Below are 16,286 nucleotides of genomic sequence, written 5' to 3' on the forward strand. Positions count from 1 at the left end.
TCTGTCGTGGTAACATCAGCTGATAGAGACTGAATCAGAGATGAGCAGAAGGCTTGCCATAAAATCTGTCAACTCTGTAAGAGAAGAGCAAAAAGCTCTCACGTCTGTAAGAGCAAAAAGCTCAATGCTTGCAATTTGGTGTGGGGGGGTGATTGTTTTGTTTTTATGCACGTTTTTTTATTTTTTTTTTTTTTAATTTCAGCTGTTGGAGTGTTGGTAGGTAGATCTTACTGATCAGTGTTAAACAGTAACAGAAACTGCCAGATTCTCACGGTCCTTCAGTCATTTGCTTTTATTTGTCACTGGCCTGTAGTGAGCCCAGTTGTCTTTTTCCTCCTCTGTTATTTTTCGTTTATGTTTTCAGGTTTACCTGATAACACTGCATTTACTTCATGTACTGGTGATGATGCTCACAGTTTTGTCCCCTTGTGTACTTGTTCTCCTTGGTTTGTGTGTTCCTCCCTAAGCAGTCTGCTGCTTGCTTTTCTTTCTCCTTTTTCTTTAAATGTGTTTTCAGCTATGTATTCTCAAAGAGCCATAGGACTGTTTATCTTAAGAGACTGCAGGATTTTCTCTTGGTATTTTTTCTCCTCAGGGTTTGACAGAATGTGTTCTGAGAGCAGTCTTCCCCTGCATCAGTGTAGAGATGGGCTGTATACAACTTCTTCAGAGGGTGTTCAAGCTAACCTGGTCTGCTTTTTGCACTACAGAAAATATTTATGGTACTAGCACAGTTGTTTCTTTAGGCCAAGCATAGCACTAGGAATGTCCATCAGAGGGCTGGCAACAGGCACTTGCTAACTTAAAAATTTATCACTGCTTCTGACTTGAACGTTTTCTCTCTTCTATGGAGCAGTTGGGATCACTTGTGCAATAGAAACAAGCACCAAAGAAATAGCTTAGCTGATGTAATTTTTTTTACCTTCTTGTATTTCAGAGATTTTTTGAAAACCTGAATCCAATGGGAAACAGCATGGAGACAGAATTTACAGATTATCTGTTCAACAAGTCCCTAGAGATAGAGCCACGAAATGTCAAGCCTCCACCAAGATTTGTTAGTATTCTCCCCCCCTCCCAAATGCTTACATTTGTCTTTCAGAGAGAGGTGATTTATTTGGCATTTTGATTTTGTTTGGTGTGTTTTGATTTTGTGTGACGCTTTGTTTCCTTTTTGTCATTTCAGCCCAAAAAGTACAGCTACTCTCTCAAGTCCCCGGGTGTTCGCCCATCTAATCCAAGGCCAGGTACCATGAGACACCCTACACCCCTGCAACAGGAGCCAAGAAAAATTAGTTACAGTCGCATCCCAGAGAGCGAGACTGAAACCACAGCATCTGCACCAAACTCTCCACGAACACCTTTGACCCCACCCCCTGCTTCTGCTACTTCGAGCACAACAGATGCCTGCAGTGTATTTGACTCAGATCCTTCCAGTCCTTTTCATGCAAGTAGGTGAAAACTGATAGTCTGCCAAGACTGTGTATATTAGATTTTGTGGTCTTAAACAGGTAAAAACATCTTTAGTCTTGACCATCTTTAGATAGCCTTTAGACTGTCTCTATAGTCACTGTAGTCTCCTTGTAGTAGCAGAAACTTCCAGTGCATTTTACTCCATTTTTATGATAAGTTTTCACTGTAAAGGGAGAAACTAAACAGAATTAGATGTGCTGGGTATTACATGTCTTTGGACAAACTGTCAAAACAGAAAGCCAGAGGTATATCTCGTATAACAGCTGTGGATTTGCTGCCATATATATATACATGTATGTTTTCATATATATATATGTGTTGAATGTATTCAGTGAGTATCTGTTGGATGGTGACCCATGAGAATAGAAATGAATGTTCTGTGAATGCCTTATTTTGCTGTCTGCCATTGCAAATTGGCTTCAGGGTATGTAGATGTTTTTCCTGAATGTCTTAAAATCAACATTGCCCTGCTCTAAATGCATCAGGAAAAATCAGCACCTATTTTTCTTCTGTCTTTAACGTACAAGGAAGCTTATGCTATATGGTATGCTTTCAATATTTCACATTGTACATGTAGGAGGGCTGTCAAAGGAAATACAAAGATAGTGCCCTGTTGAACTGGTTGCCACAAGGGGGTGTCCTAGTGTCCTCACTAGGTCTCCCAAATACTTCGTAAGAAGATACTTCTTCGATGTTGGATTGACCCACTGACTGCAGGTTCAGGATATTGTTTTAGTGCTTTTGTGTTAACATGGACAAGTTTGTGGTGTGGGTTTTGGTCTTAAGGATTACTTAAGAAAGCACAGGAATTGGTGGACACAGATGATTGCAGCTCAGAAAAGCAGTTTTCTGGGATGTGCAAGATAGAGGGTTGTTTAGTTGTATATTCCTTTAACACCTCTTGTTTCATGCTGCCTTTTACAAGCAAGTAATTTAGTAAAGTAAAAGCATGCTGCCTTTAATGATATCCTTACTGACAATGATAAAGGAAATATACCGTGTTGAATAAAAGTTTATCATTATCGGGATTTTTCTTTTTATGCCCACTAGGATCCGCTTCTGTGTCATCCATAAACTTCACCAAAAATTCAGATGAAGCTCATGTTCCCCCTCCAGTTCCTCCTCGAAGAAGACCGGAGTCTGCCCCCGCTGAATCCTCCCCATCAAAAGTAAGTAAGAGGAAAAACGAGTGTTTTTCTGGGAGAAGAGGGAAGGGTACAATAGAAAACGAACTCTTAAAGATAATATGTGTATTTTTTAACAACTGTATGTGAAACAGCAAGCAGCCATGTATTTCAGGCCTGCACAGTTCAGCCTTACTATGTCCTGATCCCAAACCAGTGAATTAACAGATGAGACCTAAATTCAGGATTAAGAATGTCTCTATCTTGTCTATCAATCCAGAGTGATTAGGCTCACACTTTGCTAGAACTTGGAGCCACGGGTAGATGTTTCCATCTGCAATAATTGTCTCAGAGCATCATTTTGGGGTGTATGTATCGGGGTAAAGAGATGAAAAATACTGATGGAAAGCAATGAATATACCTTAGTCTCCTGAAAAGATTCATTGGAATATTTGACCCTTGATGCTGTGGTGCTCAGTGCTTTTCCTTGATCACCTGTCCTGTCTACCTGCTTCAGCCATTGCTGCATCTTCCTTTAACATTTGGGATCTGATCTAGCCTTTGCTGCAGTGTCAAATTTCTCTTGATCTCAGTGGGAGCTGGTTGATGGCTTCAGAGAATTGGGTAGATTTGAAAATTCCATTCAAAATTACTTTGCATGTCTTTGGCTTTAGGGCAGGGCTTCTGCATGTCTCTTCATCAAGATGTCCTTTTTGGACTACAGGTGACTCTGCTGCCAGCCAGCAGACTTTAATGTGTACTCAAATTCCTATCAAAAAGCAGTTGAAAACATAAACATAATAAGACGGTGGAAGCTGTCATAGTGGGCTGCAGCCTGGGAACCACTCCAGTAATCATGCCTACTTAGTTCCATCTTCTGAGCATAGTTCATTTTTTCCTCTGTTCAGCATCATGTGCCTCTCCCTTTTCCACATTTTCTTGGAGAAATATCTGGTGCTATTACCCATCCAAAGTGCCTGTTACTGGGGAGGCAGGGGAAGATACCCAGACCTACCCAGCGGGCAGATCTGGAACCAGCATGGAAACTATTGCTCTGATCATTCTTTGGCTTGCCTTTTCCCCTCTCAGTGCATCTTTCTTCCCTGCATCCCTGGCTGTTAACTCACGTATTGATACACCCATGCTCTCCCCTCCTGCTCATCTGGTCTGTTTGTCTTTTCTGTCTGCATCACACTGAGAAACGTGTTTGTTTCATGCACCGCCACTCCCTTTTGCTTCCTTACTCTTCATCTTCGTTGTGCGCTTGCTTGCTGTGTCTTTTGCTTAACCAGACAGAGCAATCTGCAGGGCAGGAGTTCTGCTCCCATTTCACAGCGGGGTCTTGTTTTTTTGCTGCCACTCTAAAGCTTTATTGAATGAAATGTTTGCGTACCTCAGATTACTTCTGCGCACCTGGACAGCCCACCAGCAATCCCTCCTAGGCAACCAACCTCTAAAGTGTATTCACCAAGGTACTCAGTGCCTGACCGGACCTGCATCTCTGACCCCCCTGAAAGCCCTCCTGTGTTACCACCACGAGAACCTGTGCGAACTCCAGATGTTTTCTCTAGCTCACCACTACACCTCCAACCTCCACCACTGGGGAGAAAAAGCGAACTTGGTAACACCTTTTTCCCAAACAGTCCCTCTCCGTTTACTCCCCCTCCCCCTCAGACACCTTCCCCACATGTAGCGCGGAGGCATCTTCCATCACCACCTTTGATACAACAAGACGTGGACCTCCATTCTGTTGCTGGACCACCCGTTCCTCCACGACAAAGCACTTCTCAACATATCCCAAAGCTTCCTCCAAAAACTTACAAAAGGGAGCACACACACCCATCGATGCATCGAGACGGACCGCCCTTGCTGGAGAATGCCCACTCCTCCTGAACTGTCCCCTGCGCTGGGAGTCACATTTTCCTGGTGCTACGTCTGTTGCTGGCAATGGATGCACTGAACCTGGTGGTGCCAAGGAGTTGGGATGTGTATGCCAAACACTAAAAACTCTCCAATGGATTGGAAATGCAGTGTACAGAAATGGAATTGCAAAAATGGACATTCTAGTGAAAAACCGGTTAACTTGCTATTCTTCTTTTAGTATGCAGGACATTTGTTCTAAGATAATTGGACAACTGATTGTACCAGAAAACAGACTTGAGGGACTTCTTTGGCCAATGAGCAGAGACTGTGTTTGTGTAATGATCTGTAATGCCCAGTACAGGAAGGAAAACAGTCTTGTATCCATCAGTTCCATACAGTGGCACAGTTTTTGGAATGAAAACATTATGCACTTTTTTTAAATCTCAAACAGGGAACTTTATATCCTTCTTAATTTTCCTTTGCTTTACTCCCTGCTTTAAAATACTTTCCTAAAATTATGAGAAGGACTGTGAGGAAGATCTGTGGTACCTAACCGAGTTAGAATTAAGGCATAGCACTGTATTGCGGTCCTGTTTACAAGTTGTTACAATGAGTAGTAGGGGGTACCTAGGCTTCACCAAAGAGGTACTTTATTATTATTTTCTGAAATATTATGGTGCCAGTTCAAAAATAAATTTTTGCCAGGAAGCATAATGTCTAATTATTGCTTTCTTTAGATAGAGCAGATGAAAGTCTTACATCATTGAAACAACAGCAAATTTTTAAAAAAAGGCAGCACTATCAGCTGAAGTAAATATACTACTACATTTAGAAGACTGTTAATCTCTGCTAGGTTATGTCATGTTCTTTTTAAGGTTTACCGATAATCCATTTCATGGCTAGTAGCTATTCTTTTTCAGTCATGCCATGAAAAGAGTCACTTGTGAAAAGGAGCACTCACTGGCCAACTTCCATAGCTATTGTCATGTTTTACTAACAATAGATTAATCAGCATACATAGAATTGCCTTGCAGTTGCATAAATCATGTGTATATAGTGAATGTTGCATAAATATACTTGCAGATTGTTTTTAATTTAATTGAAATAAAGATACAGATATGTTTGGCTGACATACGTTAAATTATTACACGGACAAATGTACAACTCAGCTTTTCAGGTAAGCACATGTTGTGGTACATATTTTTCCTAGTTCAGTCGATGTACTTGAGTTGTAAGAGTCTAAATAGAAGTCGGTTTTGGCATGTGTATTGAAGTAATAATTAGTAATATTGGAGAAGCTAGCTTACTCCCAAAGTGAACTATTACACATTATAAAATTTTCTCAGACCTCTTATATGCCACTTGCTAGGGAAATTCAAACTTATATTAATCTTTGCAGAAGCTTTCTATGTCTGAAATGCACCTGAGAGAACATGTACTGGCATAAGTATCATGACATGGATTATCCATAAACCTGTGTACTGTTCAATTCTAGACAATACTGACAGTAATGCATGCCAGTTCTTGAAGAAAAGAAGCTCTATAATCTCCACTGCGGTATGTTTGTGAAGTGTGAAGTATCTCACCTACAGTTAATATGGCTCATGGGTCAAAGTAAAATTCTATCACATTTCTTCTTTGGAAGCAGAATGCATCTTAGAAAACTGTGTCATTAGGGATGGTGTTGTAGAACGATGATAGAAATTACCTTTTTTAATGCTTTCTGCAATGCCATTGAGCAGTGCACCTTGATCCTTTTGTGTGGTCTTTACATTTCAGAAAGTGTTCCGATTCCGTCAACAAAAACAGCAGTTTTCATCATGGTCAAATGTTGAAATGTGTCAGTTGTGTTCTTTCTTTGATGTCTTTAACAACTTTGCTTTGGAACGTTTTTCTGGTCAAAGAAGAAAAAAAATGAAGATCTCTAAACCTTGGCTTCAGAGGAGAACGTTCTTAAATGGGATCTTGGTAAAAACCCTTAAGCTATAGGAGGCGTGATTTAGGTTATTGGTTCTTCAGATGTAAGCAACATGAATGTTGAAAATGTTACTGTTGGAAATGTCATATAAATTATTGGCTCATCCATGGATTACCAGGGAAAGTTCTTTAAAGTCAAACTTTCTGAACTGTATCTCTCCCTTTTGATAAATCTGTAGTCAAGGCAGACCAAGCAAAAGGAACGATTAGTTGGTGAAGTCCTCCACTAGAAGGGGAGGATCTCACATTGATCCTGTTAATGAGTACATTTCTTCAATGTCAATTGGCCTCTCTTTTCCTTTGTCAAATGGGCAGAATGCTGTCTTGCATCTCTGCTTGAGGACAAAATGCCTTTATTGGTGGGATACCTGGATAATGGTGATAATGGCCAGTGTGCAAGAACCTAGCATAAATGTGCTTTGGAGCCCAGCAGAACAGGTCAGTCATACGGTGCACAAATGATGGTATCAACTCAGCTGCAAACAAGAAGGAATGAGGAAAAAAAACTGTTGCATTTAGGATAGGAGATCTGAGTACAACTTCTAAGCCCCTGCTTTGTCTCATGACAGTTTCATTTGCATTAATGATTATTTAATCCATAATGACTTTTTATTTGGACCATGTTTGTGTTAGTGACAATACTTTCACATGGGAAATGAAATAATTTTTACAGTGCTGTATCTGGCTCCTGGGTAAATGACACTGGATGTTCTGGTGTGGCCTGGGATGATGAGGTGGCCTCCTGGACGAAGAAACATGCTTGCGGGGAGGCTAGCAGCTGGCTTGGGTGAGTTGCTGTATAACTCTCGAGTGCCTGATACAACAACAGCAAAATGTGTCAGCACAGTAGGAAAATGAAGTGCTTGAAGAGTTACAGAGGTCAGCAAAACTTCAGAGGTGCAGTACTTTACGATTTGTGCTGTGTCACCACAAGGTTTATACTTCATAAGTAGTCTAGAGCAGCAGCATCTGGGTTTATTTTCTTCCAGAGTGAATGCCATGGTTGTGTATTAGCCCAGAGAAGCCCTCTGAGAATTTGGAAGTGCCAGTATTGCAAGCTCGGTGTGTTTACTTCCATTCGGCACGCTGTATGGAAAGTCAGCTCTCTGCTGCCTGGTGACCCAAGCTACCTGTACCTGTCACGACATTTAGCAGCTCAGGCTAAGGTTTCCTGTAACTATCTGCTAGCAGAGAACGCTGTCCTACTTACGGATCCACACCATGGAAGTGTGAGTGCTCCCTTGTCAAGAAACCATCTCTCTAACCTGTTTCTCTAATATGCCCCTCTTAAATCAGGGAGGGAGAGGTCGGTCTCAGTAAGAATAAATCTGTGCTATTGCATTGGATTTAAATACTTAAAGGTTTAGACTGACAATTGCTGGGTGTTTAATTATTTTTTTTACGTATATCTGAAGTCAGGCTTTCTGTTCAGTTGGGTTTTGCTTCCAATGCAATGATGTCACTGGAGTTACCACTGCCGAGGTCAGTAGATTATTGTACTTCCGGGAGAGGGTTTTGTTATATACATGGAAGCTTTTTTTCAACCTGAAGAGGTGCTTGCACAGATTTGCATCTCAGCAGTCTGTATCGAGAAGCCAGCGTGTAATAATTGGCATCATTTCACTTCTTTGTGGCTGTTGTCCAGTTGCTAATGTGGCATTTTACTGAGGCAGTGTCTATTACTGGCTCTTTCAGTATTACTGCAATTTAAGCTCAACTAGAAAGAACCCCTCATTCGTGAATATTTCTATTGCAAAATCACAGGAAAGTTAAACAAAATACTTGTTAATGCTTTGCTGCTGTGAGCAGTGCATTTAGTTGCAGGATATAAAAATCCTTCTTTGACTTTCTCCTGAATGCTAATGTCTTTCCAGACAACAAGTAGGAGTTTAGTCAAAAAGGCTGTTTTAAGATGATATTAAGATATTTGACAAGTCTTATAGGTGCCCCCTGGCATGAAATACCTTTTTTAGTTGTTGAGTCGTAACTTCAAAACGCAGGTGATGCAGGGGCTGGAACTGTTTTAGCTCATATTTGTTAAGGAGAGAAATGTGTGTTCCAATACAGTTGTGAAGCCAAAAGTGCTTTTAACTTAGTTTGTAAATCCCATGCCTTTTTCCTTTAAAGTTAAAACAACACCTTTAAGTGCATTTTTCTGTCAACTGTGAGCAAATTTCTCTTTTGCCTTTAAGAAAAAACAGTGAATCGGGTAGTGCTGCAGCATTATAGGGCAAACAAAGGAAAGAGCAAGTCACTTCTTTTGACTCCCTAGCACGCAAATGTGAAATCATGAGGCAGATGATTGAAAAGTTGGAAGGAGGGAGAAATGTGCCAGATGCATGACGACTTCAGTAGCTGCCAAATGTGCCTTTTATGAAAAGAACATCTGTAATATTTACAAGGTTAGAGGAATGTAGATGATCGGGGTGCATGTTGTCAGCATTGTTTTGGGCACATTCATTCAAGTTACGGGGGAATGAGCATTTTTTTGGTTGTGAAAAGAACAAATTTTAGGTTCTGACAAGTTTGTTCAAGTATACGTGGACTTTTGCCTTTGTTTAACGGCACAGTTACTTGCCAAAATGACTAAATCCTAAAAGCTGTGTCGGTCCAGAAAAGAGAAGCAGTAACCTTCCTTTGGCACACCTGGTGACCTGTGTACCTGTCTGTAGGGTGATCTTTGTATGCTGTGTCTACAGTGGTATTCAGAATGCGTTTAAGCAAAAATTTCATAGTGGTTGTTACGTTTTGGCATTAAAAGATACGTTCTAAAAATAATAATAAAAAAGCCTTACATATCCCAGAAGTGTACACTTTTGAATATTTAAGATAGTCTGGAAGTCTTGGTAGTCTGAGACTGGCTGCCTTAGGCTTAGTACTGTGTATTTTGACATTAAGGACATCTGTGAGTCTGCTAGAAATGTAGGTTTTGTTTAGGGTAGTAAAATGCTAACATACAGCATCCTCTGCTCAGAAGGTGCTCTGGCTGGAGTAGAAAGCAAGGTGTGTGTGCGGTAGGGGTCACAACATGGCTTCCTGATAGTGACAGCATCTTCTAGCTGTGTCCTCTGCCGTAGGATTATTTGCTGTGGGTGTAACTCCTGCTCTGCAGCTTTCTGTTACAGCTTACTGCATCGCAGGATCTGCAGTCTGTGGATAAATATTGGTGCTTCAGTTTTGCAGAATGATTTTTTTTAGCTATTCGGTTTCGTCCAAGAGCCTGTGTCTTGTCTCCTTGTTGAATCAGGTCATACTGAACAAAGGGGCGGTATGTTTAATAGCTTGTATCTAGCAACAGACCAAACTTGCTTTCAAAGAGCAGAGTCAGTAAATGAAAACCAAGGCTGCGGGGAGCAGTAGTAGGGATGTTACTTGTGCTTGCAGGGAAGGCATGAGCACCAGGGCTGAGGTTGCCCTTTGTGGTGTCATTGTTTTGGGGTCTGCTGAGAATGTGACAAAAGCAAGAGCTGGAATTAAATTTTGGCAAAAAAAAAAAAAAAGATACATGACAGATTCGTCATTAATACGGGAATGTGTTGAGATCTCTTACTGAGTTGGATAGTTGAAATTTCAGTGTTGGGTATGTTAGTGGAGGAAGCTTGTGGGATTTTTTGTGAAGGCTAATGTCTGTAGCAGTGGCAGCTGGAAGAGGTGGAGAGTGGCACTGAAGAAATGTCCCACGGAGCTGCACCAACAGCAGGAACAGATCTTGAGCAGAAGTCTAGAGAGAGCAAGAGCTTTTTATCGGATTGCTGGTTCAGAGCCTTGAAATAAGGTGTATGGAAACAGTCTTCTTACGTGATTGTGTGCTCAGTGTAACAGGGTTTTGTCAATGATGTCGCCTCCAAATGGGCCTTGGGAAACATGTTCCTCCTTTTAATGCATGCAGTCTTACGGCTGATTCAGTATAAAAGAGACAGCAGCATTATTTAAAAGCAACGTTTATTTGGCACAGGAAGAAAAATATTCCAGAGTACATACACATACTAAAGGTGAAGTTGGGTCAGATCCTGCAAGAGGCTGTGTTTCTGTTGTGGTGCTGAGCAGTTTTCATTTGTTTTATTTACATTTTGCAAGTTCTGAGCAGGTACAAGGAAATACTCAGGATATCTCAAATGATAAATATAGGCCTGGAAGTAAGAACTCATACAGGATCAGAAAGAAATAATAACCATCAATTCTGACCATGCCTTAAATCACTAAAATAGAAGCTAAAATCCATGTGCATTTTACAAGCAAGGGTCTGCCACTCTAGAAGGATTTCCTCACCCAGGAGATGTTAGCACGTAGGTTTTTCTTCTTGTGCTGTTTCTACCCTGGTATCTGTCTGGCAAGTGTGAGGAGCAAGTTTGTTCTGTGAAGGACAGAGATCTTGTCATGTGTGACACACAAAGACACAAGACTCAGAGCCCTTGACGGCATCAGTGCATTACATTGGACTGAAATTCAAAATCCAAGTATTTCTCAGCAAGTAAATTCAGCATGACAGGATAGGGATGATGTGGGGAAGGAAACTCATCCATATTGATAAGACTCTGGGTCCATGGACAAACAAGTAGGTCTGTCAGTGGCTGATTTCTCTGCAGAACAAACAGGCTTTGCTGATGGCTCAGTTACAAATACCTGGCTCTTATTATGTATTTCTTTCCTGGCTGTGCACTGACTGAGAGCTGTGAAGTTCTAGGGGTGTGTTGGTGAGGCAGTGGCTGTTCAGTGTGGAGTAGCTCCGGTTGGGAAGGGCCAGAGAATTTGTCATTTAATGAGGATGTGAGAAATGGAGAGATGGAATTCTTTTTGTCATTAAAAACCATAAATAATAAATCTTCCCAGGATAGTTTCCAAAAGATGCAAAACAAACAAAGGATATATTTCCCCCTTCATCTCAGAAGGAGGAGAGGTGGATTTTTGGTAGCTATTTTGGGTCCACTAAAATCTATGGGGCAGGCATCGTCTGTGACATTTTTGTCTCTGAAGTTTTAGTTTGGTCACTTTCTTGAAATGTTGGGAAAACTTTGATAGAAGATGGATTTTGTTTGTTTTAGGTGTGAATAACCCTTTTCCCACCCACCTCCTCTTCTCCAACAGAGGAGGTAAAGCAGATGGCAAATGCTTTCAGTTGGCAGTATGGGAGAGCTGCAGGCCCTGCATCTGCCTCGGGGTGAGCCACTGTGGCAAGGACACTTCTTCCCTGCCCTCCCTGCACCATTGCTGCTGTCTGGAGAGCCGTACGGCATGGTGGGTGCTCTTCTCAGCACCAGATTCAGTCACCCTGCAGTAGTGTTAGTCCCAAGCCCCTAATCTCACAGCCATGCAACCCCTTCTCCCCAGTGGACATGCAACCCCTTCTCCCCATGCAGACAGTTCACAATCTTTTCAGGTGAAACTGTCCTTCATGATAGACCAGTGTCACAACCCTGCCAAAAGAGCAGGTAAAAACCATGTTTAGTCTTCAAACTGCCCTACTCATGTCCCAAATTCAGTTTGTGTCACAGCCCTGTACCAACAGGCTGCTGGGGTGTGGCATGGATAATGCACCAGAGGGCTTTTTTTCTCTCCATATCATCTAAAAAGACAAAATCTGTCGTTTTCTATGAAGAATGGTGCTGCCAAGGGTTTGTCGTGTCGAGGTGTGGTGAGGGCACGTGTATGGCTTTGTGGGGAGAAGCGTGTCTTTGTGCGTGAAGGAATGCTCTAACTCTGAACTTGGGGCTCCATTGGCTTTCCTGCCCTGGTGCCTCAATTATTTATAGAAGAACTACTCCACAGCAAGGTGCTTCGTGTGCTCGGGCTCGTAAGGTGGTGCCAGGTCAAAAGAGAGTTAGCAGAGAGTATTTAAGATGTATTGCGTATGGGGAGCTGGTTGACTGCTGCAGTGTCTGCATCGATCCACCGTGGGTGTAGAATGGAGGAGAGTCTTTGTCTCTTGTGGCAGGCCCTGGTCATCTGTCTCCAGCAAGAGCGGAGATTCGTACAGGAGGAGGCAAGTCAAGAAACAACAGTGCATCGATTAAAAGGTGGAGGAGGATTTCAGGGAGTGATGCAAGTCCAAAAAAAAGGGGTGATGCTGATGAAGCAGTACAAAGCCCAGGTGCTTCAGCTGATGCTTGTTAGTCCTTCTCAAACCAACTGGGTAGTGTGAGCCGGCCTCCTGGAAGACATCTCTGATGGTGGTTTTTCTTTGGAAAGAGGGGAATTTCAGACTTCTGGCCAGGATGCCAAGGCTGCAAATGCAACCCCTTTGTTGCGGGTGAGCCCAAATTAGGCCGGGCTTGTATTTGGAAGAGCGAAGATGTGTGGCAAATCAAGCAGTGTTGAGGGATGAGGGGGAGGAGAAGATAACGGGATTTGGCTCAAGCTTTCCAAAACTCTGAGGAAAGTTAAGTCAGGCAGGGGTAAAAGCTAGCAAGTTCCTGTGCTTTCTGGACCTGCTGCCTGAGCTCTGCTCCAACCCATAGCCTGGCCCTCCCCTGTGCTAGGAAGAGCAGGACGCGTTTGTGAGGCAGTCGTGACAGTCTCCTCTCCCCCACCCCTCCGCCTACTGTGTTAGTCGGGGGACATCTCGGGGCCTTGCTGTCTGTCTCCACCCTCAGGGACCTGGGGAAGCACTGCCGCGCTTAGGCTGTGGCCTGCCTTTTATTTTTTTTTGGGGCTGCTTATTTCTTTTTGAAGAGCTTGCGGAAGGAGCTCCGGAAACCCCCCTTGGGCTCGTGCCGCGGGTTGTGGTCGCTGAAGGATGTTTGCTCATTGTCATCCTTCTGGCAGAACCTGGTGTTGTCTTCTGCATGGAGCTCCTAAAAGGGAAAAGACAATTTAACCAGTGTTTGCAACCTCACATCCTTGTCCCCTTTTCCTTCTCCCTCTCTGTGCTAGGAGGGGCCTGGTGGGTGAGGAGGTGCTGGCAGACAACACCGCTCAGGCCTCTGCAGAGAGCTTGTTGCTGGCTCTGTGAAGCTGAGGCATTGGCAGAGTTGTGGAGAAAGAAGCGCTGTTAAAGGGAACTGGAGCCTTCTTTGTTAAGATTTTCAGTTAGGGGGTCTTACTAGCCCCTTTTTACTACCAACAAGGGAGTGAGTCAGCATGGAGAGTTGAAGGAGCAGCTCCTTCCCACCCTCTCCTTGCTTGTGAGCTCTCTTTACCCTAGGAGAGGGAGGCTTCCTGAGCTGCTATGGTGTGAGAGATGCTTCTGTTGGCTCTGTTGCTCCCTGATTTTATATCGGTGGGGCAGGGAGCTTTGGTAGCACATACATTTTGTGGTAAATGTGCCACTAAAAGACCTCTTCCACTTGCAGGAGAGTACTGAGTTCCCCTCAGAATGGCACTGGGCACAAGCCCCTTTTCTCCAGTTCTGCCCACAGTTGCCACAGCGGTCTCTATTGCTCTGTGGGGGAGAGCATGTCCTGCAGTTTTGGACTAGCTCCCCATCTACAGCCTGCTGGGGGCCATAGCTCTGTGCAGGTGAGTGCCAGACAGCTCACAGGCTCTTGTTTCTGGATGGGCTCTGTCCCTACACCTCTTCTCTCTCTGCCTCATCGCCCCGGTTCTACCACCTTCTTCACTCACTTGGGCTTTTTCCTCTCTTTGGAGGTTTCCCTGCTGCATTTTCAGTCAGGCCATTGGAGCTTTCCTCCCATCCTCATCTGCATTTACAGCCTCCCCTGCAGCTTGCCTCCTTTCGCCAGGAGGGTGTTTCTCCAGGCAGCACTGAAGAAGCTAGCTTAAGCACTTCACAGCACCCTTGGCCTCTTCCCGGGGAACTGTGGAGGGTGTGGGGCCTAGATATTCATTAAGGGCTTTCTCCCCTGTCTGTGGCAGCCCAAAGCTGACTGAGCAGGCACTACAAACTACAGAGACATTATCACAGCAAGATCTAGTCCCTGAAAGACCAGAGTGCTGCCTGCCATGCCAGTGGTTGTCTGAGGGAGAAGGACACCGTTGCTGGGCTCTCTCCTTTTTTCCACAGACTTTAGCACGGCTCCATGATCCACGCAACAAACACAGGCGAAACAAAACCCATGGACCAGATCCTTGTTAGTGTCAATGGGCTGAGTTCAGCAGAGCCAGCTGAGAATCTAATACTAAATCCCTTGGATTTCTTAACCCAGCACCTCCTCATAGCAGGTAAAAAGGCACCTTTTTAACTGGGTGCCACCCTGTAGCGCTCATTTTGAATGGGTTTGCTCACACTTAATGACCCTAATCAGGTAGAATGTTTGCTCATGGGGGAAGCTCAGTGACAGCTAGAGGTACATGAGAGGCTAGCTCATCTCAGGGGTGCTCTGTCTATCACTCAGCCAGCTGTGTGCCTCATGCCCGTGTTTGGCCCCAGGGTAGTTGTGTGTGAAAAGGAGCTGTCCTGTGTCTTGTTCCCTCCCTTGGGCACATACATGCAGATGAGGGCTTTGAATGTGTGGATTTGGAAGCTAGCTTGGCAAGGTCTGCCCTAACTGTATCTCAGATCTTTCTCCTGCTGCTGTTGCTGCTTCTGCACCACCACGTGCCTTTTTTTTTTTTTTTTTCTCCTCCTATTTAAGCCTCCTTACTTCCAAAAAGCTCTGTTTTTCACCCGCTCCTCTCTGTGGGGGGAAGTAGCTCCTTTGGGAGCTTCGGGATGAGGCTGAGATCATGTGAGGCTGGACATTCCTCTCCTGCTTCTGCTGTAGCCGGCTCCCACTGCTGCTCCGTGTGCTGTAGAGTCTGGAGCTCACACCCTCGGCGCTCCTCGGCAGCTCCTTCAGAGACCTGCTCAGCTGCTTGCCTTTGCTGTGGAACATCTCGCGCTTGTAAGTACTGCTGCTGACGGGGGTACAGCTCTTAGGCAACGGCTGTAAGGCATGATCTGTCCTCTCTGGTTCTGACGTGAAGTTAACAGGCCTGAGGAAACAAATGTCTAAGCTGGACTCGGAGGAGGCTGGGGAGCAATTCTCAAAGAGAGCGAGGTTTTGGAAGGCATCGTCTTCGTAGGGGCCTGGCAGGGTGAACACCTCTCCAGGGTAGTCGAACTCTTCGTAGCTTGGTGCGAAGTTCCTTGCATCCTGCAGCAGCTCCACAGAGGTCCTGATGGCTCTCTCTGTGTTTCCTACAGCGTCGGCAGGTGGTGCTTCGTACTCCATTTCTGGGATGGATTGTAAGGGAGCTGTCAGAGCCTTGAGTTCTTGCTCCGTGAGCTGAGAGGATGCAAGGATATTCTCTGGCCTCTCATGTTTTCTGCTCTCCATTTCCCAGTCAGGGGGCTTTACAGCCTGGATGTTCTCCATGACAGTTGGCTGGGGTTTCTTCATCTGGGGCATCAAATGCCTTAAAAATAAGAAACAAACAAACACACATACACACACACACACACAAAACAAAAGGAAGTGGAATACTGAAGGATGACAGAGACATCCCCCTTCCACCCCACCCCATTTTCTTGGTTTTATAACCCCAAAGTGTTTTCATATCTTGGAGGAGAGTAACAGAGTTCCCACTGATTTAAAAAATAAATAATAAAATGCTTGGCTGGGTAGGCAGGATCAAATTTGCAGAGGCAGGACTGCTTATCCAGTAGTTTTGGCTCACTCTTGTACTCTACACCACAACATGGACAGAAACAGAGAGAGAAGCCAACTGCTGGTTGTCTCTCTTGTTCAACTGCATTCTGGATTTTTACTTTACTTCCTCTTTTTTCTGTAATGTAGGGACCGTGTCTTATTTTTCTGTGGTCTGATTTTCATTTCAAGTGGTTGAGATCCCTCTCTTGGGGTGGGTGACCCTGTCCCCAGGGGTGTTTCAGGAGTACTTGGAGAATTCCTGCCCTCCAAGTGTTCAGGTAAGCCAGCAGAGTCAGGGGAGCTGCTTTTTCCCCACCTCTGCTGA

General features: G+C 44.1%; 2 protein-coding genes across 2 annotated transcripts in view; one reads left to right on the plus strand and one right to left on the minus strand.

Annotated features, from left to right (window-relative positions):
• Nucleotides 1-5,587, plus strand: part of SOS1 (SOS Ras/Rac guanine nucleotide exchange factor 1) — a 48,065-nt gene extending 42,478 nt beyond the window's left edge. Inside the window, exons 19-22 of the mRNA XM_027453477.3 lie at nucleotides 938-1,054; nucleotides 1,184-1,448; nucleotides 2,521-2,639; nucleotides 3,993-5,587. Of these exons, the coding sequence (XP_027309278.1) occupies nucleotides 938-1,054; nucleotides 1,184-1,448; nucleotides 2,521-2,639; nucleotides 3,993-4,487 (996 nt within the window). The 3' untranslated portion in view covers nucleotides 4,488-5,587. The remainder of the gene's footprint in view (nucleotides 1-937; nucleotides 1,055-1,183; nucleotides 1,449-2,520; nucleotides 2,640-3,992) is intronic.
• Nucleotides 5,588-13,071: 7,484 nt separating this feature from the next.
• Nucleotides 13,072-16,083, minus strand: ARHGEF33 (Rho guanine nucleotide exchange factor 33). The gene has a single exon (XM_072035348.1). It carries the CDS (start codon nucleotides 15,719-15,721, stop codon nucleotides 14,957-14,959), a length of 765 nt encoding a protein of 254 aa, XP_071891449.1. The 5' UTR covers nucleotides 15,722-16,083; the 3' UTR covers nucleotides 13,072-14,956.
• Nucleotides 16,084-16,286: the final 203 nt, after the last annotated feature.

The sequence above is a fragment of the Anas platyrhynchos genome, chromosome 3, assembly GCF_047663525.1.
Source record: "Anas platyrhynchos isolate ZD024472 breed Pekin duck chromosome 3, IASCAAS_PekinDuck_T2T, whole genome shotgun sequence".
NCBI classification, from domain to species: Eukaryota; Metazoa; Chordata; class Aves; order Anseriformes; family Anatidae; genus Anas; species Anas platyrhynchos.

Excerpts from the sequence above, each read along its gene's own strand:
- ARHGEF33 (XM_072035348.1), bottom strand. The coding sequence starts at position 15,721 with ATGCCCCAGATGAAGAAACCCCAGCCAACTGTCATGGAGAACATCCAG.